The following is a 26,821-nucleotide window of genomic DNA, read 5'->3' on the forward strand; positions in this document are numbered from 1 at the left end:
AAGATACATGCGAGGGAGAGCATTGGGGTACTGGTCTTGATCATAGGCGCTTCCAGGTGCTAGGACAAATAAATTTCTTTAGTATGAGGAAAAGAAGTCCTGACTGTCAGTATGCAAACTCTGTATCAATTGCTGGTCTACTGTATTGCCTTTGGACTTACATGTACAATAAACCTTTGCGAAACTTACAACACATTGCACTACCAACAACTTTAGCAGCTTGCTTTAGTAAGGTTTGTGGACAGCACATCTGCAGCTGACTACACATTTACCAAGCTTTATTAATCAGAAGTAGGACTGGGTTTGGCAAGGCTGTATTACTGCATGAAATCCTGTTACTGTCCACCTCCCACAACTGGTAGCAGCACTACTTGGGATTAAGTTCAGTGTTATGATTTTAATGGCCCTCCCTGAAAATGTTGGCATATTTGTGCAAGATACTTGAGTAACGGTAGATCATCTAGAAGAGTTCATCAGGAATAAAACTGTCCTCCTGTCTCACTGCTTCGAATTGGACATAGCTGTTGATGGAAATATTCTGCTTTGTAAATGTCCCTCTGTTTCTTACTTGTTTAAAGTGTGATATAATTTTGATTTGAATGTAGAGTTTGCATGCTACAAATCTGCTTCCTTGTGGCAGTTTTTAGGATCTCAGTGAACAAAGCTAACTGTGGTGGAACTCTGACTCTATATGAGCACTTCACTTACTGAGGATAGGTACCTTGAAGGCAAAAGAACAGCGTCAACTCTTACAGGGAGTATTAGACAACTGTAGAAAAAAATCTGGACAATGAAAAGGGAACGGAAGGTAGATAAACCTAGTTGTTTTGATTTACTGTTATAGGGATCTATCCTTGAAAATGTACTGTTATGGCAAACATCTTACCGTGGTACATTTTTAGCCCTACTTTGTAAGGTGTAACAGCTTACATCTTCTTGCACAGTTCTTCTGGTATCAGATTATTTCAGCATTTGTCATAAGTCAAGGAAAAGTACTGCAGTCTGTGTCTTTTGAGACAAGAGGATATGCAGCTAGGCTAATACCAGAATAGAGTATTATAGCACGTAAAAGAGTGAGTGTGGTTCTGAGGTTTTAGAAACATTGTTTTGCATATCCTGATCTTAACTAATCAGTTCATTTCTTACATCTAGATTCCCCCTGATCATGTGATTCCTGCTCCAGATGAAATTTACGTTTACAGTCCACTGGGAACTGCATTCAAAGTTGAACAACCCGCTGATGGTGTTGGCAAGAACCCCAGCATAGTCACAATGTTCGTAACCAACTATACTTTTGAAGTATAATGATTTTTTATGATTTATTCTCTGTTACATTTATGTTAAATCTCTACTTCTGCGTAGTGTTCTGTAGTAATTAGCTCTTTTGGTCTTAAATGTTGAAACTGCTGGTCACAAAATTAACCTAAGTGAGAATTCAGTTCACTGAAATAGCTATAACTCAGATGTATAAAAAAAGAAGGTAAAAAAGAGTTAGGAAGGTGTGTAAAATTTCAGTGAAGTATTATAGACAAGGTGTTGAGTAATCATTTTTTTTCATTGTTTGCTATTTGTTAACTGGAGTACTGACTTGATCAAACAGTGATCCATTTCAGCTGCGGCTTGGATGGTGCAATGCAAAAATGGTATACAGTGCACAAAAAATAATATATTACATACAGCTTGCTGCATAAAATGAATCAATATAGCATGCATCATGCAGTAATACTGCTGCATGAAATATGCTGATGAAGTGCAGTTATTAATACACAACAGTTTTAGCAAATAGTTACAGTGATATGAGTTCCCAACATAACAGTAAAATTGGATATTTAACATAGTAGTATTTACCAGCACCAAACATTTTGCCCAGTATGTAATTTAAATGTCATGCCTACCTAACTGCTGTAGACCAAACACAGCACATAGCTTGCACAACCTCAATTTTGTCAATGCAAATGCTTTGTAGCAGCTAGTCGATACCCCCACAAGAGGTGATGATATCTTGGACTTGGTATTAACCAACATGAGTAACCACTGCAACATTCCTGCAGTATCATCCTCCCTTGTAATATCTGACCATAAAGCGGTCATGTTCGAAGTCACCATCTCCCCTGATCTCCCCGACCCTCCCCTTTAGCTAGGGTCAAACAAAAAAACTCTCCAAAGCTGGTAAAAGCATCCTGAGGGATGGTATAAACAGCTTCACAGCCCCCTCCCCCAGTCTAGGAACTGACATCAGTATCCAAAACTATACCGAATGTAGTATACAAACATTTATATAAATGCATGGAATCGGGAATACCTGACAGGGCTAAATCATCCTCTGCAAGTAAGAGTATACCTGTCTGGTGGACATATGCAATAAATAAACTCTATAACAAAAGAAAATAATTGCTGTCCAGGACCAATAAGTAACAGATGCCCAATTGGAAGCAATCTCTTCTTGGCCTAAACAAGCAAATAAGAGCACTAGTGAAATCCTCCAAAGCAAACTTCGAGTCCAAATTGGCCACATCTACTAGAGACAGTCATAAGGCCTTCTTTACATACATCCATATTTTCAAAAGTAACACCCAGAATTGGTGGTCAAGGACATCACATATACAAATGCCATAGCTATAGCAAACTTGCTGGCTGACAGATTCAGTGAAAATTTCACCCCTCTGTCCCCCCCATCAGTAATTCAGGACATTCCCAGTACCTGCCCCCTTCCCCTTATATTTAAGGATCAGGTCATCACTGCTCTCTCAAAGGCAGAAAATACAGCCTCCATGGGAACCGATAACAGCCCAAGCTGCCTCCTACATGAACTCAGGCAGGAACTTGCAGCACCATTGTACACTCTATTCAACCAAAGCCTGAGTACTGGCTTTGTCCCAGCTGAGTGGAGGATAGCCACTGTAATCCCTTTACACAAAGGTGGAGTGTCCACCAATCTGGGAAATTATAGACACATCAGCCTAACTAGCTTGATCTGCAAGGCCATGGAACAGATTATCATGGACCTCAATGACAAGGACATTGGCAACCTCCAAACACTCGATCTCACACAGTTTGGCTATGTCTGTTAAATCTGGTTGACTTCTTTGAGACAGTCACCAAAGCCATGGATGAGGGGAAGGCAGTGCATACCGCCTACCTTGACCTGGCTAAAGTCTTCGACAATATTCCCCATTCGGGCGTGATAGATAAACTCTCTCAACTAGGCATAAATCCATATGTTACCAGATGGATAGCTAACTGGCTCACTGATAGAACCCACTTGGTCAGAGTAGGGGAAGCCACCTCAAGCACTAGACCCATATCGAGTGGTGTACCCCAGGGTTCAGTGTTGGGGCCTCTGTTATTTGGGATATACTTTTCTGAGGTGCAGGCCAAATCTAGTGGATTGTGGCTGACCAAGTTTGCAGATGACTGCAAGCTGGGCACAGTCATCAATTCTTATAGTGACGTGGACATCCTCCAAGAAGGCCTCACACAAACAAATGACTGGTGCTAGAAACATAGCCACAAGCTGAATACAAAGAAATGCATCATCATCCCCTTTGGGGAGAGTGACGTCCCCACAAATTATCACATTAATAACATTGTCCTAAGCACGCAGTCAGTTGTGAGGGATTTGGGCACCCAGATTAATAGTAACCTGACTTTTGACCACCATGTTGCTTCCATTGTATGGAAAGCTTTCTACATGGCCCATCTCATAAGTAATGGTGTCTCATCTAGGGACAAGGATGTCATAACATCCCTATATTCTTCCCTTATAAGGCCCATTATTGAGTACAGTGCCCTATTTGGCATGTACCTTGCAAATCACATGCAGCAGCTGGAGAGACCACTGAGGTTCCTCACCAGGAAAATCCAGGGCTTCAAAAATGTACCATACACAGATAGGCTAAAGGCCCTCTCCCTCTACTGTGTTTCATACAGACTTCTCAGAGGTGGCCTCTGTCTGGCATACAAGGTTATCTCGGACTCCCTCTACTGTATTTCATATAGACTTCTCAGAGGTGACCTCTGTCTGGCATACAAGGCGATCTCGGAGCCCGCCATAATGAGACTTCTGCATGTCAAGCTCAAGTAACCCACACATGCAGCCTCAACCTGTTCTCTGACATCAATAGAACTTGTTGGCTGGACATATTTGTGTCCCAGAGACTTCCCCATCTGTGGAATAGACTCCCTGTCCACATCAAGCAGAGTACCTCTTTACCCCTTTTTAAGCACAACATGGATAACTGGATGGGAAATAGAAAATGCATCCCTGGGATTCCACCCATGTCCCTGCTGGACAGGGGCTTTGAGTCTTGATTTGTCTATACATAGGCTAAACTCTTGGCTAGGCTTATAAGGGCCTCAGGGCCAATAGCCTAGTAACTTTCCATGATCCTATGAAAAGTGTAATTTGACTATGAAGTTATAGTTAGAGTATTTACTGAGACTGTGGTATAGCAGAGTACAGGAGAAGTATTGTACGCTTCAAAGCACAGTTCATTAGGCTAGGTAGAGAAAATTTGAGGGCCTTGCTTGAAAGCTGGCTAACACATTGTGTACTGAGGGTATAGAACACCTAGGATGAGTAGCAAACATATTAGAAGAACATTTTTCTGCTGGGTCACAAGAGTGCATAGACTAGTTGAAAAGCTTAGTGAACGTAAGGTTTAGTTAACATAAAGACTTGGTTAGCATATGCTAGTATAGTATAAATTAGTATTTACAGGCAGTATAGTTTTATCCTTGAAAATCACCTTACTGAGATGCTTAAATGATTCAAGCTAACTCATCAAGCGGGCATCTACTCTTTTTGTAACTTGCCTAAGTGCCTTAAAGCTTTGATATCTTGGTTTAGACTGTGTAAAAGCAAAGCTCTCCACAGGAAGGGGAAGTTGACATTTGCTGTTTTGGTTAATCAGGTTGAATCATTTAAGTCTTGCAGAAAACTGACTTGTTTTCATAAACATATATTCTCTGGTACGTGACTTGGCTCTATGTCTTCATATTATTAGATAAAGATAGATTAACCTGAATCTGAATTTGAGATAGGGTTGGCGGGAGTTGGAGTTAGGATGGGAAGCTCAAGTACAGTTACTTTCATACTTTAATGTGGCCAACTGAAACCTGACCTGGTCATTTTATACTTATACTGCTAGGAAATTAATTGTGGTTTGGGTATATGGTATTTTCCCAGTGTCATTACATTTTGTGGGACTGTGTTAGTAATTTAATATGAGGTGTGTGGTGTGAGGCCCAGCACCTCTGACCTTTTTCTCTACAGCAAGTGATCTGTAAATGCTAGTGGAGTGTGAGGACAGCATGCTTTTGTTCCTGATTTGGCCCTGCTGTAAGAAATAAAGCCTTTAACTTTGTGTTACATGATAGTGTATTTCCCTAGATATTGTAGAGTTCAGATATGCAGTGGCTGGAAGAAGGCACAGAAAGAACCCTGAAGACATGCCACAAGCAACAGCAACCTCAGCAAAAAAAGTTTACCCTCAGTAGAGCCCAAATGTGTTTTCAATGTACAGCAGTACATTGAGAATTTTATAAAGATGTGTTCAGAGCTGTCAGCCTTGCATTCAATATTCATGCTTTACACTTTCCCATATATCAACAATCTCCTCCTGTGCATTGTGTGAATATTTCAAGGTAGCAGCCTATACATTTTCCTGAAATTTAATACCAGTGTTTCAGAATATCAGTTCTGTTGTAATCTTTGACAAGCCTGGCTGTTCCGTGCCCTGGCCCAGCAATAAAGGAGGCTCAATCCTCACCACTAACACCAGAGAGGGCGTCTCACATATGAGGAAAGGATAACAAATACACACAGTAAAGTGCAATTTCCCTTAAGAGCACACAGATCACAGTCAGTCCAGGGCTGGTTACTCCGTTGCTCTCCAGGTCCCCAATAAGACTCCCCAGTGGCACAGCTATAGGGTCCAGATCTCAGCCTAGCTGGGCAAGCTAAAATCTCCAGCACCCTCTCTATCCAACCAGTGCTTCGTGTCCCTGCCCAAGTAGCTGACACGCACACACTTTGAGATAAGAGTCTACACAACCACACAGGCACTTCTGGGAAGGCTAGCACAGGTTCTCCAACTGTGCCCCTTTTACCCAGACTATACGGCAGTACCACTTGCCACCACCCAGCTAATATTTATCAGCTACTCAAAGGCCCTTAAAAGGGTGTCCAATTATTACTGTGCAATATTATTGTCCAGTTGGTAGATGTGACTAAACAGTCAAGGCTTATTAGAGTGACACTTGGTACAGTAATTACTGTAAATATGCAATGTACTCTAGAGCTTAAATTATCTCTACACAAACCAGCCACAGTTAAAAGGTTTTAAAATATTTAATAATAAATAAATAAAACCACAAGACAATACTTTCTACTGCACAGTGCTAGGCAAGAGTTCAGAGGTCATACAGAAATAATTAAAATAATTCAGTAGTACGGTTCTGACATCATAGAAAAACACTAACTTCTAGCTATCCCTAAAAGAAAACACAAGTCTAAGATAACTTACATGTGAGCAAGAGGCAGTGCTGTGAGTTGGTTGATCAGGACAAAAATGCTTAATGCCTTCTGATTTTCTCTGTTTAAATTGCTGTTGCAGTTTTGATAAAAATTACATCATTCTTTTTCACTTTTCTGGAATTCCCAGGCTACACATTAACTGCATTTACATTCTTAACATCTCCCCTTTGTTACCTTGTTGCTGGTCAGGAACAGAGCAATAAAAATACATTTGCATGTTTAAATCTAGCAATTTAACTCTTGGTTAAAACAACAGAAATAATTTCTTTGTCTAGACTTTTCGGCACCACTCTCTACTTCATAGGGTCACCACATGCTTTACTTTGGTCAGTAGAGTGCACTGTTGTGACATTTATTTCTAGTTCCACATGTAACAGTATTTCTATACATTTAAGACAGCAAGCCTGTAGTTTATATTTTTATTTACAAATTTCTATCTGGCAAGGCTGGCAGCCTTCACCCTTCTCTACCAGTCTTCACACATGCATTAGGACTTCCAGCAGTGTGACAACCCCATGATCAGCTGGAATTAAAATGTTATCTACGCACACACAACATTTAAGTTACAGCTGTTAAGATTTTGTAGAATGCAGAGGGTGGAAAATGGAAACAAGTTACATCTCCAGAAAGTTGAAGGTGAAGAACTTTGTTGTTAAGACTGTTATGATTGTATGTACGTGAGTGTCACTGTAGCAGTAAATCATAATATTTTCGGTTACTTACTAGTGAAGCTGTGAATTCCTAGACGTCCTTTCTGTTGCTTCCTTTTTGTCCCTTGTGATGGTTGTGACAATATGCGGCATTGCCAGCTATGCCAGAAGAAGTAGGGCAGTGGATGTGTAACATATACCAGCATAGCTAGCTGGAGTTGTGTAAAGAATTGTATTTCATTTGTGTATGGTGCTTGTGTCGAAAATGTATTTGTAAAGTTACTTGTGTTAAAAAATGTACCAACAGTGGGTCCTGCTGGACAGAAAAAGAAATTCACCTGTATGTCAGACTGTATTGTAACTGTGGAAATTAATATGTTGTAACAGAGGATACTGGAAGAGAAGAGGTTAATCTCAGTCCAGTTAAATTTGAAAAATAATTTGAAATTAATGATTTTGTAGAGTGCAGAGGGTGGAAAATGGAAACAAGTTACATCTCCAGAAAGATGAAGGTGAAGAACTTTGTTGTTAAGACTGTTATGATTGTATGTACGTGAGTGTCACTGTAGCAGTAAATCATAATATTTTCGGTTATTTACTAGTGAAGCTGTGAATTCCTAGACGTCCTTTCTGTTGCTTCCTTTTTGTCCCTTGTGATGGTTGTGACAATATGAGGCATTGCCAGCTATGCCAGAAGAAGTAGGGCAGTGGATGTGTAACATATACCAGCATAGCTAGCTGGAGTTGTGTAAAGAATTGTATTTCATTTGTGTATGGTGCTTGTGTCGAAAATGTATTTGTAAAGTTACTTGTGTTAAAAAATGTACCAACAGTGGGTCCTGCTGGACAGAAAAAGAAATTCACCTGTATGTCAGACTGTATTGTAACTGTGGAAATTAATATGTTGTAACAGAGGATACTGGAAGAGAAGAGGTTAATCTCAGTCCAGTTAAATTTGAAAAATAATTTGAAATTAAATGCCTTAATTTAGGCTGTAAAAGTTGTATCTCACAGGTCTCAGTGCAGCCAGAGATAAAATGGCTGTACTAGGAAGACTTCTGTATTGTCCTTAGCAGTGAATTAATTGCTGCTGTGGAAGGGTAGATGTTTGAAATTGTTTTATGATTTCCAGAAGCTGCAGCAGATTTTAGCAAAGCTCTGTGTGCGTGTATTATTGGCATACATGTGCTAGATTCTGGTTCAGTTGCTAGTAAAGAGGGTGGTACCCAAAGTCAGATGACCAGATGTGTATGATGTCCTCCTGTAATCTAGCAGTAAAATGATGTTTTAATACTAGGTGAAACAGAAGTCTCAAAGTAGTCTGTCTTTGGAGCCTGACAAAGAAGGACCACTCACCTACTTTATCTTGCCTTGCTCTAGTAAGTATCCAGGGAATAGTATTTTTAGATCAGTCAGGAAAATAAAGTAAGATTAGTTAAGTACTGTTTTTCTGCATCTGTATGACTGAATTCATGTGTGTTATTTTAATATTTCCTGTGATGAAACTCTGGTGTTCATTGTAAGTAGATATTTAGTATTTTCATGTTCTTTTATTGTTTATTATAAAATATATTTAAACTTTTCATTGTGGCTGATAATGTAGAGAATATTTTAACCTCTAAGAGTATTTATATTTGGTGACATAGTGGCCACTCCTGAAAGCTTTACTGCATTGGTCAACATTACCATTTGTATTAATATTAATTTCACTCAGTATAATTGGGTACACTTATAAGAGCCTTAGAGTAGCTGGCTTTGGAGTGTCTGATGGCAGTAATTACTTTATAGTCTGGGCAGAGGGACAAAGCCAGTATATCTGTGCCAGCCTTTCCCAGGTGTGTGGGTGTATGTTTGCATGTGAAAATCAAATCTCAGAGTGTATTTGTCAACTTCTTGGTGCAGGGATAAAGCACTAGTTTCACAGGGAGAGTGGTGGAGGACTTGGCTTAGACACTCGGCTGAGGACTCAACTCTACAGCTGTGCCAGTAGGGAGTCTTTTTGGGAGCCGAGAGAGAGAGAGGGAAACCTAGCCCTTGGAGTGAGTGTGTTTTTGTGTGCTCTTAAGGGAAATTGTGCTTGATGAAGAGAGCTGCATCTGGAAATACTGTGTATACCTATTTTTGTTCCAAGTAACTGTCCCTCACCAGTGTCAGTGGTGAGGATATAGGCTCCTTGATTACTAGCCCAGAGGAAGGGATGTCACAGTGGTCATCTGTGACCATCATATATACTGGCATTTACTAGTGCAATGCATTAACATGCACTCTAATCAGTTCTTCTTGTTGTTTTGAAGCAGTTGGTTGCTGATATGCATTAGCACAATGAGTACAATATTTGTCATTCATCAGTATGATTACAGTTATCATTTTCTATAGTTTTATTTATGTATTTACTTTTTCCATTTCTTTACTGACATTTATTTTAATTTGTTTTATTTTTTTTATCCTTGTTGACTGGGTTAGTCTCACTAGGCTAGTGGCCTCTTTTCAGGGGAGTTCCAAGGTGGTGTTTATATTATTAGAGGAAATTTTACCAGGGCATCAAGGAAAACTTCCTCTGCCTTTTTCAGTAGGTGCCATGAGATCTTTACCATCCACCTGAACCACCAACTGAAGCAGATGTGACCTTGGATTAACATCTAAGCTAAATGACAACACATTTAGGAGTGCTGCACCCCCCCCCATGCTGCATTGCAGTGTCAGCCATCCAGCTCTCTGCTGTGAGAAGAAAACCCACAGCCTTCTAGACCAAAGGCAAGTGTTCTGCCTGTTGACACTGCAAAGTCCAACTTATCTTGGATAAGAATAAAAATAAAAGGTGGTATTGTGTAAGCCATAGTAATGAAATGTATACATTTTAAATGTAAAAATATCAAGCTGCAAACGTACAGTAAGGGAACCCATTGTCATATGTATATCCATGTTTACATATACAGTTAATGGCTAGTTTTCAGATTAAATTATTGTATGAAGATTTATGCAGAGATATGTTTAAAACGTACTAAATCAAGAGTGTGGTGTGTTTTTTTTCCACAGCAGGATTTGTTAATTGAAAGGAAATATGTGTATGCTGCAGACCTGGTAATGAGAAAACAGCCATACCTGTAAGAATACAATCATACCAGCAGAAAGAATTGATCTTGACAAAATAATTGAAGGAGTGCAAAGTATTAAAAATTGGAGACAGTAGAGTATTTGTGGAAAATGATAATTCAGTATACACCAGGCAGCAGAGAAACAAATTTATCCCAGCAGTTAGAGAATGTTCAGAGACAGATGTTTGATTCAAGCTGCTGTAGCTAGCTGTCTTAAGAATAGTTTTTTTTTACTGGAGGTTCAAAGTCATTCTTTGATGCAGAACAGACTATGGTGGAAGTATTAAAGTTTGTCCAACAAAAAGTGAGTCATCGAGAAGAAGGGGACTCTGCTTTTCATTCTTCTGATAGTAAAACTCTTTAGCGAGACTTTGAGAGTGAAACCTTTTCCAGTGTTCCAAAGGAATATGCTTGAGAGACAGATAAAAAGCACAGGAGTTGACAGGAGGAATCAGGAATACCTTTGACTTGAACCAGAGTCGGGGGTTGAGAGATAGGGATGAATAGGAAGAAGACTAACAGTACTGAAACTAGTAAGTAGATGTGATACTATAAAGCATCAGTCACATTTATAAAATACGGATTTACAAGAATAAAAGTGGCTGAGAAAGTTTGAACTTTTGTTGACTTTGTTAAACTTGGGGATGGGGACTGAAAGGCAGATACCCGACTTCATGTCACTAATGTTTGGAAGGACACCCAAAGGGAAAAAAAAAGTGCAAGTAAAACAATTTTAATTTTAACCATATTTGTGTAAAATATTTAAGAATATAAATTGTATGCCATATAGTAAAGCATTTTCAGTGATTGTTGCATGATAATTTGAAAGTAAACAAGTACTTTTTTCTTTTTTGGTTTTAAGAAGTGTAGACATTACAATGTAAAAAGATAAAGGCAGGACAAAAGCATGTCTCAGTTAAGATGCAGTAATCTTGGGCTGTTGGGGTGGGGGTGGGGGTAAAAGTGCACTGATTGTAATAAGTATGTAGAGATGAGATGTTTTATTTTCTGTTTGCATAGGTGAACGTCTGGATTAATGCTCTTGGTTAAATCTACTAAAAAGTTTATGGTGTAAGTTTGTAAGCTTTAAACATATGAGAACATTGTTGACTGTGAAAAGTTTTCCTGTAGCAAGTAAATGTTCAATGTGAGTAGAAAAGTCTACAGCTGAGGGCAGTGAAGTAAAATGAGACATTGGTGCTTCCTCACCTACCTATTAAAAAGAGAGGAATTTATGGAATGGGTAATGCAATTTATTCTAACGTTATTAGGAAGACAGAACATGTTTTAGAAGTTATTATTACTGAATGGGATAAAGTAAAGATAGAGTTTAAAGATAGGATGTAAATTAAAAAAGAGATTTGGTTAAGAAGTAACAAGAAATTATTTAGAGGGGCTGGCAAAGGTTTAAGTATTGCAGAACAAGGGGAATCTTACAGAACTAGAAGAGGTGTGACTACAGAGTACTAAAGAGAAAACAAGGGAGTTATCTGTATAACATGCATGAGTTTAGAAAGATTGCTGTTAAGTAACTGTTCTTTGAGAACTCCAGAGCACAAAAACTTTTAGCACAGTGACTTAAGCAACAGAAACTAGAATGGGTTTTTGCCAAACTGAGGGAGCCTTTAAAAAGAAAAAGAACAAGAGATTTTGTAGCAGTATTAGAGATATTTAGGGAACTTTATGAAAATTTGTATAATGTAGATAAATGTGAAAGTCAGGAAAGAGCACAAAAAGAAGTATTTATGGATGGCTTAAGTATGCCAAGATTAGAGGTAGATGAGGTTCACCAATGAACAGTTAAGATAGGAGAAGAGATAAAAACAGTGATGCTTAATGTGCAGAAAAGTCTCCAGAAATAGATGGCATTCTTGTAGAAGTTTGGAAGCTAGGAGGGAAGAAGGTGATAAAGATGTAGACCATTTTTGTTTAACGGTATTTTAAAAGGAGGGGAACATCATCATCATGGAAGAAAGCTGTGGTGGTTGTAATGCCTAAAGATGGTTAAGATCTCTCAGACTCAGCCTCGTATAAGCCTATTTCCAATTTAAACCATGGTTATAAAGTGTTTGTCTGTAATAGCTAAATGAATGGCAAAGGTGTTATCAACATTGATAGATTTGGATCAGTGTGGTTTTGTGGAGGGGAGTCAAACATTTGACAACATAATAGAACAGTGATGATCCAGAGGGAAGCAGAGCATAAGAAATAACTGCTCTTGTTGGTGGGTCTTGATGCAGAAAAAATCATTCAACTGGAGTGTGCTTGGATTTTGTGGATAGGGCAAATGAAGCTTTTGCATTCAGTGATACAATAATAAGATTAATTAGGAGGCTGTGTTGGAGGCACAAATTAAAGTGGGTAAATTGTGTCTGAACCAGGCATTGTGTCCTGTTTCCCCTGTGTTGTTTGCATTATATTTAGAACTATTGGCAAAGAAAATAATGGACTCAGAAATTGTAAGATATATTTGGCATAGTAATCAAGGAAAGTTGGCGTTATTTGCAGACTATATTTTTTGTACCTGGTAAAAAAGCACATGTCAGTGTTGTGGAACATTTTGAAAAAGTTTCATTTCTTTTTTGGGATATAAAATTAATGAAGATAAACCAAGGCTTTAGATGTAAACTATGTATCCACACATGAATTGGTTCAGCAATACCTGTACTTATGGAGGCACAATAAAAATCAGGTATTTAGGAGTATGGATAAAAATGATTCTTTTATGGCATCCAAGAATGTATGGGAAGAGACTAAAAGGATACTAAAAACACTGAACAGATGGAAGCTCCAGTTTATGGATATGAATGCCAAGATACAAGCAATGAAAATATTTTAGTCCCTTTAGTTTTGTATTTATTTTATTTTATTTGACATTTGTAAATCGGGTTGGTCCATATGAGCCAGTAGCCCATTTTCAGAGGAGACCAGAGGAGAAACTCTCCAGACAATTTACAGTCATGACAAAAAATATAACAACATAATGGTAAAAGTGCAAGCAATACAACATAGAGATATAAGATGCAGTTTATAATACAGTAATCAATAATCAGTTGAAAAATTCAATTACAAAAGTATACAATAAAACATACTCTCAGTAGTTAAACTGAAGATAAAAGCATTGGAACAGTTTCCATTTTGTTAGTGTAGGGGATAAGAGCAATGAATTTACCTGTTAAACAGAAAAATGTAAATAAAAAAAAAAAAAGAGAAGTTAAGTTAGTGTAGAAGAGGAGTATGTCTAATAGAGGGGATGCAGAGATTAAATGGTTATCACGTGGGGGCATGGCATTGACACTACCAAGTAATTTGTAGATAGTGTTTTAATTCTCTTTTGAACTGGTATTAATGGGACATATTTCTTCAGTTGAGGGGGGGTGTTCCAGATATGAGCTATCGAGTACTCTAAAGGGACTTTCCAGTGTTCCTTTTAGGTTTGTAAAAGTCATGGAGGTGTTTGTCAGTTGCACAAAGGTGTCAGAGGGGGTATACTAAGATACTACTTTGGAGAGAGATGGGCAAGAGGAGGGATTATAGAGAACAGTGTGTGTGATATGTAAGAAGTAGTAGTTGATGGGAGAATTCAGGTCATTGATGTTTCTTAAGAACAAGGCAGTGATGAGAAATGAGTGGAAGGTTAATGGCAAATCAGGCTATTTTATTGTAAGTTTGGTTGAGTGTGGTCAAGAGAGTAGATTGAATATTAGTAAAGATAGGGGCAGCATAAATAAGATAAGGTAAGAGGAGTGACTGAGCCAAAGAAAGTTTAGAGGAAGGTGTAAGGAATTTTCGATTCCTATAATGTAGTCCAAGTCTCTGGTGTTTTTTTTTTTAATATACATTATTGGATGTGTAAGTCAAATTTTAGTTTGTTGTCAATTATGGCACCAAGTAATTTGGTGTCAGGTTCAGCATTGATGATGGTATTAAGGGAAGTGATGACAAAGGAAGGTTTGTGTTCTGCCAGTTTTCTAGGAAAGAAGAGAAGTTTATTTAGTATTTGGGACTATCCGATTGTCAGTGAGCCAAGTTTTGACAGAAGAAAAGGTGCCCTGAGTGAGTGTGAATATATTGGGGATACTTTGTGCAGAGGTAATAAGTGTGGAGTCATCAATATGTAGAGAGCGTACAAGCACAATGAAGTTTGTTAGTAAAAATATTGAACAAGAGAGGGATTGATCCTTGAGGAACTCCTGTATTGACTGGAAGGAACGGGGAGAAGACAGTTTGCCAGCAAACAGATTGTTGCCTGTTGGAGAGGTAGCTAGAAGACCAGTTTACAGAGGATTTGGAAAGGTTAAGTTCTTAGAGTTTAGTTAGAAGTTTAGAGTAAGAGACTGTATCAAAGGCCTTTGAGAGATCAAGGAATAAACAGAAGATCAGCATGTTGTTGACATGGGCCTCAGCTACTGTTTAGGTGAAAGAAAGTAGAGCAGTGGATGTACTGTGATGGGGCCTGAAACCATGTTGTGTGGAAGTTAGCAGGTTATTGTCAAGCAGGTGTTTTGAGTAACTTGGTATGGATACACTTCTTCAAGACTTTTGGAAGTAGCGGATAGGTCAGCAATAGTCCTGTAATTAGATGGGTTAGTATAATTCCCTCCCTTTTGTAGTGGGATTGTGAAGAAGGATTTCCGTATGTCAGGCACACAGGCTTCAGTAATAGATCTATTCATGAGTATAGAGATAGGGTAGGTGATGGATTCTGCAGCAACTTTAACAAAGTAGGAAGGGAGTTTATCAGCAGAGGGGAGCTAAGTTTGAGTATGGACAGGAGAGATTTGATGGAGGATGGAACTGCTTTAAAAGAGAAGGTATTAGAAGATGTTTTTTGGGGGGGATGAAGGAGGGTTAGTGGAAGAGTTATTTTGAGTTAGTTTTTGGATTGTATCTATGAAAAAGTTGTTAATCAGAGTGGCTGTTTCAATGGCTGTATTTTGTGGGAAGCGGTTAGGGTGGTAGGGTTGCCAGGATACAGGAGGTTGTTAATGGTTGTCCAGAATTTTTTTTGATTGTTTTCTGGGTGAGATTGGGCAGAGCAAAGGAAATTTTTGTTGTCATTGTTAACTAGTTTTTTGAGAGATTTCTGAGCTCTTTATATTTTTGATAAAAGGGAGGGGATTTGTTTTTAACTCAGGCTTTCCAGGCACTATCTCTTTTATTGCATGATGGAGCGGGTATATTTGGTGAGCCAAGGGGCAACATTAGATTTTATTCTGATTTTTTGGTGGGTGCTAGTAAATTTAAGTATGTCAAGAAATATCTGGTTGAAAGATTTAACAGCCTCATTGAGAGGAAGTCGATGAAGGAAAGACTAGTTTATGCTAGACAATTTAGAGTTAAAAGTATCTGGATTGAAGTTGATGAGTTTGTGACAATCTGTGTAAAGGTGGTCTTTGGGTGGTTGCTGGGAGAATCTGTGGATATAGGTTGGACAGTGGTCACTGAAATAGTTTGGAAGTGTCCCAGGGTTATGATAAAGGTTGGGATTAGAGGTGAAGATCCAGTCTAGGCTGGCACCAGTAATAGAGTTTGTTTTAGTCCGAGGGATGTCCCTGTCCAGGAGAAATGTTTCCAGGAAGGTAATAACATGAGTAAAGAGTCTGTATTAGCAGATCTTTCTGATTTCAGAGTACAGGAGAGTGAGGTATTAGGAAAGGTGTAGAACATAAAGAGCTATGTAGGTGAGAGATGAAAGAGAGAAGGAGAGATTAGCTGTGAGTGAAGGAAGGTGCTGGTAATGTGAGTGAAGGAGAAAGTGTCTGGTGGTCTTTGATAAGAGAGTGCAGTGTGGTAGGAGGTTGAAAGAGAAAGCAAAGGAGTGAGGTGAAAAGGATACACCTTCAACGCGATGAAAGACCAGCAGTGACAGAGATACAAGGAGTGCGAGTCTAAAGATTGGTTTGGAGTTGGTACAAAAAGGATAGTTAGGAACAGTTGGTACCAAAAAGGATAGTTAGGAACAGAAGAGCTGTCTATATGTAGTAGGTTTATTTGGGATAGAGGTAAAGGAGGGTACAGGGAGGAGAGGAAGTATTTAGTGAGACTAGGAGGGAGGAGAATATAGTGGGAGTAGAAACTCAGAATTGTAAATTGGTGTAGAAAGCTGATTGGTTTGAGTAATTGGAAGAGGTGTTAAAGAGTATAAATGTAAGGAAAGTGGGGGTATGTGGGAATGGGGGTAGGGTAGAGGAATGGAGTGAGCCTGAGCATAGCTAGGATGAACAGAGCATGCCAGCCCAGTTTCGATTATGGCTCTTAGTTTGCAGTCATCTGTGAACATGTGTCTCCATGATGTGTGGTTGCAAGTTGTAGAGACATGGTGCAAGTTGAAGAGACATGCGTCTCCATGATGTGTGGTTGCAAGTTGAAGAGACGCAACCTTTGAAAAATCAGTTACATTATGGCAGGTTAAGCTGATGTCATTAAGGTCCTTTTCAAATGACACCTGTGATGCAGGGATGGGAATCATAGGAATCCCTGCTTTAGAATAATGAGGTATATGCGAACATATCCAGCAGTTTGTTTTGTTTAGATTTTCGGCTTACTGCCGAAGGACCAGCAAGAAACTGTTTTCTCTTGACCAGTTTATAGTACCTGTTGTCACTGGAATCATCATGGACTGCTACAAAAGTTGACCTTCTCACTGGGCAGATGATTTATCTCTCACACTTCGATCTCCCTCTGTTGGCTGCGATGATTCGTCTGGGGTCCCCACGCAGCAGGTCTCCTTGCAATGAGACAAATCGATCCACGTTGTTACTCCTACACAGCGAAGTGCAGTCAAAGTGGTTAACAGGACCTGAAAAGGCCCCTTCCACCTCGGGCTCAGGCAGTTTTTACTCTGGAAAATGTTCACGTACACCCAGTCACCCAGTTGTAGTTGATGACAGGGCTGGTCAGGAGGCTTTGGTAATGCTGCTCTTACTGTTCAATGATATTGCTGCAAAATATTAATGAGTTTCTTGCAGTAAGAAACCATTGCATCATCTGACAAAGTTAAATTGGCATTTCCCACTGGAGGGGTAGCTGGAAGAGCCATGGGTCCCCCATTAATATTTCATATGGACTTAACTTTCTGGTGGCATTCAGTGAGGCCCTTATACTCATTAATGCTAAGGGAAGGGCTTTGGGCCACTTGGGTTTCAGCACAAATCTTCAAAATTTTATTTTGAAGGGTCCTGTTTCACCTTTCCACTAATACAGATGACTGGGGATGAGTGGAACAGTGAATACTCAACTTAGTATTACAATTTTTGCATAGTTCTTTACACAGTCCATTATTGAAATGTGTCCCCTGGTCACTGTTAACAATGCTGGGTATACCGAATCTCAGTATAAATTCAGATAACAATTTTTTAATAACTGTGACTGCATCAGCTTTGCGACAAGGGTAAGCTTCCACCCATGCTGAGAACATACACACTACCACCAAAATAAATTGTAAATTATTAGTCTTAGGCATCTGGATGAAGTCCATCTGTATGTTAACAAAAGGTCCCCAGGGTGAAGGTAAACATGCAGATTTGCTGTTGGCATGTTTGCGTATGTTGTACTCCAAACATGTACTGCAGTGTTGTACATACTGAAGTATCAAAGAGGACACATGAGGGGCATACCAACTTTGGGTAATTTGATTAAATAAAGCTGTCTTACCTGTAAGGGCTGGTAGATTGTATGCCGTTACTAGGTAAGGTAGCAAAGAGGCAGGCAGCACCAGTCGGCTGTCCGGATGTCACCATATGCCATCAGAGGATTTTCTACATCCATCCTTGAACCACCTCAGAACTTTTCCCTGTGATGCCTTAGCTTGAAAGGCTAACAACTTTTCAAAATCAAACATCATTACTGTTGCCGTTTGTTATTGTTAACATACACAGATTTTTACAACAATTTACTACTGCTTGTTTAGTAGCTTGGTCTGCCAAATTATTTCCTTTTGTTACGACATCTATGCCTTTTTGATGTGCACATTTGATTACAGACAGCCCCTTAGGTAGCAAAAGTGCATCTAACAATGATTTTATGTACCCTGAATTTTTAATTTGATTTCCTGAAGAGGTCAAAACCCCTCTCTCTTTCCAAAGTTGCCCAAAATCATGTACCACCCCAAAAGCATAACAGCTGTCTGTAAAAACATTGGCCACCTTGTCTTTGGCTAACTCACAGGCTTTTTGCAAAGCCACTAGCTCAGCTATTTGAGCAGAGTGAACACCCTCTAATGTTTGTTGCAACAATATTGTTTCTTCGGTGCAGATGGCTATTCCTGAGAGAAGCTTCCCTGTTTGATCTCTTCCACAGGAGCCGTCCACGAACAAATTCAAGTCAGCATTGGGTATAGGAGTGTCCTTTAAGTCATCCCTAGGAGAAAGCAAATAGTTACATGCACACAATCACAATCATGCTCTTCACCATCCTCATACTAGGCAACAGAGATGCAGGATTTAGAACAGGACAGTGGATCAGAGAAATAGATGGATCAGAAAGAAGTGTAAGTTCATATCTAGTTAGACGTGCAGTCGCCAGTGGTTGAGTTTTCAGTTTAAGCTAAAAAAAATATTCAGAATGAGAGACAGCTACTGTGAGATCATGCCCAAGCACCAAAGATTGTGCCAGATTAACTAGAATAGGTTCATAGGTTCATAGATTCATAGATTAGTACTAAGCTAACTGCCCTTGCGAGCCATTTTAAGCCTAGCCAATTATCCCTTGTGAGACTCAAACCCCACACCTTGTGTTTGTAAGGTAAACACCTTAACCATTAGGCCACCCTCCCAACCCTGGCAGCAGTGGCAACTGCCGTTAAACAGGGTGGAAACCTTTTGCAACAGAATCAAGTGCTGTGCTGTAATAAGCTAATGGATGATGGCTGTCCCCATGATTTTGTGCAAGTACTCGTTGAGCAAAACCATGTCTTTCATGACAAAATAAAATAAAAAGTTTATTATAGTCAGGTAACCCCAAAGCTGGGGCAGTAGCTAAAGCTTGCTTCAAGTTCTGAAACATATTTTCCTCTTCACTATGCCAAAGGAGAGGCTCTGGTGTATCCTGCTTTAAAAGATTTGTCAAAGGTTTGGCAATTTCTGCGTAGTTAGGGATCCACTGTCTACAGTATCCTGTCATACCTAGGAAAGACCTAAGCTGTCTCTGTGTAGACGGACGTGGGGCCTTTGATATTGCATCAATACGAGATGATAACACTTGCCTGCTGCCCTGAGACATGTGGAGTGGTGATTCATCACTAGGACAAAGCAGAAATTCCCCAAGATTCCTAGAGCAGAATAAGTTATTTCTTGCATTTATTTCATTGAATTGCACTTCTTAACCCTTATAATTGTGCTATACAGATAATCTACTACATTTTGCACTGTTATAAAGCTTTTTTACTGTTTCACTGCATTTGTGTACTGTTTTATACTGTTTTAACTGTAGTTTTCATTGCTAGATAGTATTTCATTACTGTAATTGCATTTTTACTGAATTACTTAACTGCAAACTGTTTTTTTTTATACTGAGAGTTGTATTTTCTGTTTGTGAGTAGATCCCTACCCCCCCTCCGTCTTGGTGTCTTGTTCTTATACTTGGTGGCTTTTCAGTTGCTCGCTCCTACTGTAAGTTTGATCTGGGAAACTCCTCCCAGTCTAGTGTCACTAGCTCATTCTACCTAATATAGAGAGAACATTTGAGAAGGCCAACCCACTTAGTTTCTTAACCTTGAATTATGTTATCTTCCTCCTTTCTCCCTTTCCTTTATATATATATATATATATATATATATATATATATATATATATATATATATATATATATATATATATAAACACTTCACTAGAATCTTCTTGTGTTCTGACTGTGTGTGCTTCTCAAACAATATGTAAATATAGAGCCGTTAAGTATATTTTTTGGCACTTTTTAACTGTTCAGAGTTCTGCACTGTCTTAATTGTTGCTCGACTGAATTATTTATAAATTTACTGGCATTGTTTTTTGATACTCTAAGTGCCTCCATTTTGACTTTTTTTCCTAATTTACTGATTTCTGCACATTTTTAGTCATTTTTTAATTTAATTGCATTTATTTAAACTGTATTTGTTTTAATATTGCTACACACTCGTGCTAACTTGCACTGCATTTGAATTGTTTTACTGCTGTTTTAGCTGCTTTTCTGTATAAAAAAAGTTCTTAGCTTGTTCCCCACCTTTCCTGTACCTAGTCTAGTCCAGATTCAGATTTGCTATATCCAGGACTGTTTGTAAGCTTCTGAGCCCCCTAAGTCTTTCTGTGTTAGGTGGAAGCCTTCTAGCTTACCAGTGGGAGTGGTAAACACTAGGTAGCCTATCTACCACAGGAGGAGTGGTTTCTGGCCCAGAATGTGTAGTTTAGTGTCTGTTTGGGCAGTTTTTTCATCTCCTTCAGCATTTTGGTTTAAAAGCCTGCATTTAGCACTGGTTTCCCGCCTTTCCTGTAACTAGTCTAGTCCTGATACTGATTTGCTGTATCCAGGACTGTTAGTAAGCTTCAGAGCCCCCCCAAGCCTTTCTGTGTTGGTGGGAAGCCTTCTAGCTTATTAGTGGGAGTGATAAGCACTAGGTAGCCTATCTACCACAGGAGGAGTGGTTTCTGACAGTTTTTCCATCCCTTTCAACTTTCTGGTTTAAAAGCCCACGTTTGCATGGGTTTGCACTTGTGTAAGGTCCGCTCAGTGGCGCCGAGCCGAGGTAAACTATTACTGGTGCCAGACAGTCTGCTCTTCAGTTTTTCCCTTAGACCTTGTTAGTTCTCTCTCTCTTGCACTTCATATAGCCTAATCATTTTGCACTTCGACATGTTTTTGTAGCAATTATTATAGAACACCTAAGAGCCATGTGCACTAGTCGTTCTTCATGGAAATAGCTCCAGTACTTGGTAGTTATGACCAGCCCTCCTGGCATGGTTAAAGGGCAGTTCCCTGTGCTTTCTCCTATTAACCTGGTGCACTTGAGCATTCTGAGACAGTGTAGCAACTGCCTTATGTACACAGACAACCCTCTCCTCTTACCTCCCAACATTCAGACTTGTCAGAGATACACTTATATCACCAAATTGGAAGCTGTGCACTTTCCAGCCAAGACTGGACTAGTTGGTCAAGAGGATAAGGTCAACACCTGCAGCACACCACATGGAATACATAGCCCACCAGAACATCCACTATCACAGCTCTCACATTAAAACCACAAACCAAACATCCACCTTCGCGGAGGCACTCAGTAGAAATTTACCCAAACAGCAGAGACCTCCAAGACAGAAATGCACTTGACCAGCACAACAGAGCACAAATCACAGGACACATAGCTCACCTCCCTCAACCTAAGGCTAAACACCTTGCCCAGTACACTAATCATAGGTGACTCAATAGTGAGGCACACAGATGTCCCATTCACTAGGTTGAATAAGGAGAAGGTAACAGTCAGCTGTCTTATCAGGTGCCAGAATCTGACACACAACACACACACTCAGGTCACATCCCAACAAGTACAAGTATGACTCTGTCATTGTCCATGTGGGTGTGAATGACCTGAGATGCACCTCTCTGTACTACATGAAAAGAGACATGGTGGAGCTCTCGGATTATGTGGCCCAGGCAGGTATGACACTTGCCCTGAGCAGTATCCTACCGTCACCCAGAATGATACGGCAGTACAAACAAAAAATGATTGACTTCAATTGGCTAAGTTTCTGGTGTTATTCTAAGGGGATCCCAATTCTGTCTGCTTGGGATGTCATGATTGACAGACCTCGGTGCTTTGTCAGAGATGGCTTGTTTCTGTCACCCCTGGGTTTCCGGGTACTGGCTAAGGCTCTTGCCACCCCTATAGTGCTCTTTTTAGGCTTTGTTCCAAATCAAAATTACCACCGTAACAGCTATAAATAAATGCAATCTGAGGGTCATGCTGCTCAACGCTAGAAGTCTAAATCTCAAGATGCACTCGCTCGAAGCACCCATGAAAATGGAGAACATCGACATTTACGCTGTAACGGAAACCAGGGTTAAAGCGGCAGAAAGCACCCCTGTGCTGCCAGGCTACAACTCATTCCATACATTTCGGCTCCAAAACATGGACTGAAGCTCCAAAGGTGGTGGTGTCTCCATATTCACAAAAGGATATGCACACCTCCAGACTAGTAGCCCAGCATAATGCATCTGAGATGCTTCAGGTACAACTAACATTAGATAAGACTGCGATCCAGGTCATAGCCTGCTATAGGTCCCCAACCATGTCCCTAGACTCACTGCACGTTCCTCAGCACCCTGGAGTCTATCAAGGTCCAACCCAGCACTCTCATACTAGGAGACTTCAGCTGCCCCTCCATCAACTGGGAAAACTACTCAAGGCCCAATGCACTGTCCCAATGCTTCCTGGAATTCATCAGTCCCAATGCTCTGGACCAGTTCATTCTTACCCCCACTAGATGAAGCAACATCCTTGACCTGGTTATTACTAACATGGACAATTGTTGCTCTACACCAATAGTCAATTCCTCCCTGTTTAGATCCGACTGCAAACTTATCACCATGGAAATCCACAACTCACCCACACCCCTCACAAAGGTATCCACCATGAAAAACTTCTCCAAAGCTGACTTTGGATTCCTAAAAACAGAGGTGGCTAACTTCACTGCACCCATGCCATTGGAAAGTAGATGTGTGACTGCCAAATCAAACACCAGTGCACTGTATGAACGCGTACATAAATGCATGGAACTAGCCATACCCAACAGAACCAAGATGCTCCTCCAAAAAGAGGAAGCCAGTCTGGTGGTCCCCTGTTATTAATAAACTCTACAACAGAAGGAAGAAATTGTTGCCAAAAAAGGTGAAGTCCCAAGACTGGAAAAATTCCCTGATTAGCCTGAACAAAAAGTTGAGATCCTCATCAAAACCTCTAAAGCCAGCTATGAAGCCAGAATTCCGTCAGACACTAAAAACAACCACAAAGCCTTCTTTAGTTATATCAAGAATCTCCATGGCAATACCCAGATTTGGTCTGAGTTACTGCACAGTGGTACCCCCCTATACTGAGCCAACAGACATTGCCAGCATACTGGCTGACAGATTCAGTGACAACTTTACGCCCCCCCCCAGGACCAATCTCAATACCGGAAGGATGCCAGACACCCTGCATTACTGCAGCACAGTTTAAAGCCGCATTGTCCAAGGCCAAGACTTCTGTGGGACCCGACAATATTCCTGGCTGTATTCTACATGAATTACAAAGTGAACTGGCATCAGCATAGGGAGTCTTCATGATAAGGTGGGCAATGTAGAAGGTCTTCCTAACTACTTAGCTTACATGGGTGTCGAATGACAGACTACTATGCATCACATCTGTGTGCTCTGTTCACTCACAGCCTCACCTCAGGCTTTGTCCCTACCGAATGGTGCACTGCTACAGTCATCCCTCTCCATAAAGGAGGAGCGACTACAGACCCTGGAAGTTATCGACCCATTAATCTGATGAGTCTGATATGTAAGGCTGTGGAGTGCATCATCATGGACCTAATTAGTAAGGATATAGGGAATGTCGAAACTCTAGATCCCACGCAATTTGGTTTTGTGAAAGGTAGATCATGCCTGCTGGTTGACTTCTTTGAGTCAGTCAACAGAGCGATGGATGAAGGTAAGGCAAGTTCATACAGCCTACCTTAATCTGGCCAAGGCCTTTGATATCATTCCGCATTATTGATAAACTCACCAAACTAGGTATCAAACCCTATATCGTTAGGTGGGTTGCAAACTGGCTCACAGATAGAAGACACAGTGTGAAAGTAGCGGACTCCGAGTCAGATTGCCGACCAGTCATGAGTGGAGTCCCACAGGGATTGGTCCTGAGTCCTCTCCTGTTTGGCATCTATTTCTCAGAAGTCCAGGTCAACACGGAGGAACTCTGGCTGACCAAATTCGCAGACAACTGCAAGCTGTGGGCCATTATTAACTCCCCAAGTGATGCAGACATCCTACAGAAAGGTCTCATTGAGACCAATGACTCGTGTCAAAACCATAGCCTTAAGCTTAATGCCAAAAAATGCATCCGTCATCCCCTTTGGGAAAAACTCAGTTCCCACTAATTACCACATCTGTGGGAGCCCACTGAACACTGAAGATGTTATAAGAGATCTGGGGACAAAGGTTGACAGTGACCTCTCTTTCGACCACTACATTGCCACTGTGGTCAGAAAGTCCATCTATGTGGCACATCTCATTACCAAGGGTTTTGCATCCAGGAAGAAAGAGGTCATCATTTCTCTCTACTCTTCCCTCATTAGACCACTCATAGAGTATAATGCCCCATTTGGCATGTACCTCAATAGACACCTGCAACAGCTGGAGAGGCCACAAAAGTACCTCGTGAAGAGGATCCTAGGCCTTAAACACATGTCCTACACGGACAGACCCCAGCTATACTCTGTCTCATATTATCTGATTATCCATGTCTGACCCACCTCTGTTAGAAATGCTACATCTAAAGAAATCCCAATCCCTCCACACCACATGCTCCAGAGAGCTCATTCTCATTACCACAATCAACAGAACATGCTGGAGGGACAGATTCATAACCCAGAGAATGCCCATGCTGTGGAATAGACTTCTCATACATGTCAAGCAGAGCACCTCACTGCCCCTCTTCAAGAGAAATCTTGATGAGTTGATGGGAAATAGAAAGTTCACCCTGTGGATCACTCCAGTGGCTCTAGGCACTGGGAACTGATGACGGGTGGCACAGTTTCATGGCACGTCTATGGGCTAGGCTTGTAAGGGCCCCAAGGCCATTAGCCTGGTACACACCTATGAACCTGAGATGACCAGAATTGTAGTTTTTCTGTAGACACTTTGTGTCTCTTCTCTCCAAGGATAGTCAGAAGATGCAATGTATCCTGTTGATATTGCTGAAAGGAATTTGATGCTATCAGTAAATAGTCTACGTATTGTACTAACACAGACCAACCCGGAAATGTCACACTCTCCAAATCTTTTTTCAAAATTTAAGAAAATAATGAAGGAGATTCAGTATATCCTTGTGGCAACTGTGTCCAGGTATATTGCTGTCCCTAATAAGTAATAGCAACAGAAACTGACTGTCAGGGTGAATTGGTGTAGAAAAGAATGCTGAACATAAGTCTATCACAGAAAAGTTAACTAGCTGTAGGTGATATGCAACTCAGTATTGTTGCTGGATTTGGAACAACAGGAAAAGTAGGCAGCACTGCATTATTTACAGCCCTTGAGTCTTGTACAAATCTATAAGTATCCTTCCCTGGCCTTTTCACTGGAAAAATAGGAGTATTACAAGGGCATTTGGCTGGTATTATTCTTTGCTGTATTAGAGACTGAATTACAGGTTTGATTCCCTACTCTGCTTCCGGCTTTAGTGGATATTGTGGAACTCTAGGGAGAGGTTTACATGGATTTAATTTTATTTTTACTGGTTCTGCTGATTTCAGTATACCTATGTCATTTGCATGCTTAGCCCACAAGTTGGCAGGTACCTGCTGTAGTAACTCTCCATCTGCCTGTAACCTTCCAGCAGGCTGTTCCTCGGCTTCTAGTAAAACTGACAATATTTCCCCCTCTGATTCTGTTGGAACATTTAGGTACACCCCTGGGGTACAGTAAATAGTACAACTCAGCTTACATAACAAATATCTTCCTAGTAGGTTTTCTGGTGCAGTAGTACTCAAAAGAAAAGAATGTATCTGATATTGTTAATCTTCTTTCCATTCATCACTGATGGGTTCGGTTCCGAGCCCCTCAGAACCCTGTCAGCCTAATACCAAGCCCACATACACCAAAAACTTCGAGATAAGCTGCTACCCACAATGCCCTTCTCCCTGTTACCCCAGATCTTGTTCGCCGCGTAACCAGATAGCAGTGATTCACCAAGCTCTCAAGCTAAGTGGTGTTTTTCTTGATATTTTCCGGATATTTGTATATCTCTCTCTTTTCATACCATCGTTGGTATCTTCTCTTCTTTTCTTTCTTTCCTTTCTAGGTGTTTTGATATTCTAGTTAACTTGTGATGTGTGTTTGGGAAAATGTCTGATAAAAAAGGGACTTCGGGGTTTAAACATTGTACCTCTTGCAATGGTAAACTCCCAAACAGCGACTCGCATGACAACTGTGTTTATTGTCTGGGGGTTTCTCATCTCTCTTTTAAACCCCCTTGTCAAATTTGCCAAAGTTTCAGTCAGCGGACACTGAATGAAAGAAAGAATAAATTTAAAAGGCCTGCTTGCTTCTTTCTCAGAGGCCTCAACCCCTCCAATAAAGGACAAGAAACGTCCCCATTCTGATCCCTCTTCACCAGCTGGTGATAGGAGTAAGACACATAAACATAAGGCCCACAAACATTCCTCAGAGCATAGGCTTGCTACTTTGGCTCAGACTCCTGCTGTTCCGATTGCTTCTATGTCTCAAGCCATGGATATCACCGGATCTTCGACTTCAGCACCACCTTCGGCACTGACTCCTCCAGCTATGGCACCGACCTTGCCTTCCACTAC

General features: G+C 40.4%; 1 protein-coding gene across 5 annotated transcripts in view; it reads left to right on the forward strand.

Moving 5' to 3' along the window:
* Nucleotides 1-26,821, forward strand: part of SLC38A9 (solute carrier family 38 member 9) — a 1,477,321-nt gene that overhangs the window by 511,073 nt on the left and 939,427 nt on the right. For all 5 annotated transcript variants that reach the window (XM_044063918.1, XM_044063920.1, XM_044063923.1 and 2 more), the window contains one exon: nucleotides 1,153-1,274. In XM_044063918.1, coding sequence (XP_043919853.1) covers nucleotides 1,153-1,274 — 122 coding nt within the window. The remainder of the gene's footprint in view (nucleotides 1-1,152; nucleotides 1,275-26,821) is intronic.

The sequence above is a fragment of the Protopterus annectens genome, chromosome 2.part2 (genome assembly GCF_019279795.1).
Source record: "Protopterus annectens isolate FY-2018-M chromosome 2.part2, PAN1.0, whole genome shotgun sequence".
Lineage (NCBI taxonomy): Eukaryota > Metazoa > Chordata > Ceratodontiformes > Protopteridae > Protopterus > Protopterus annectens.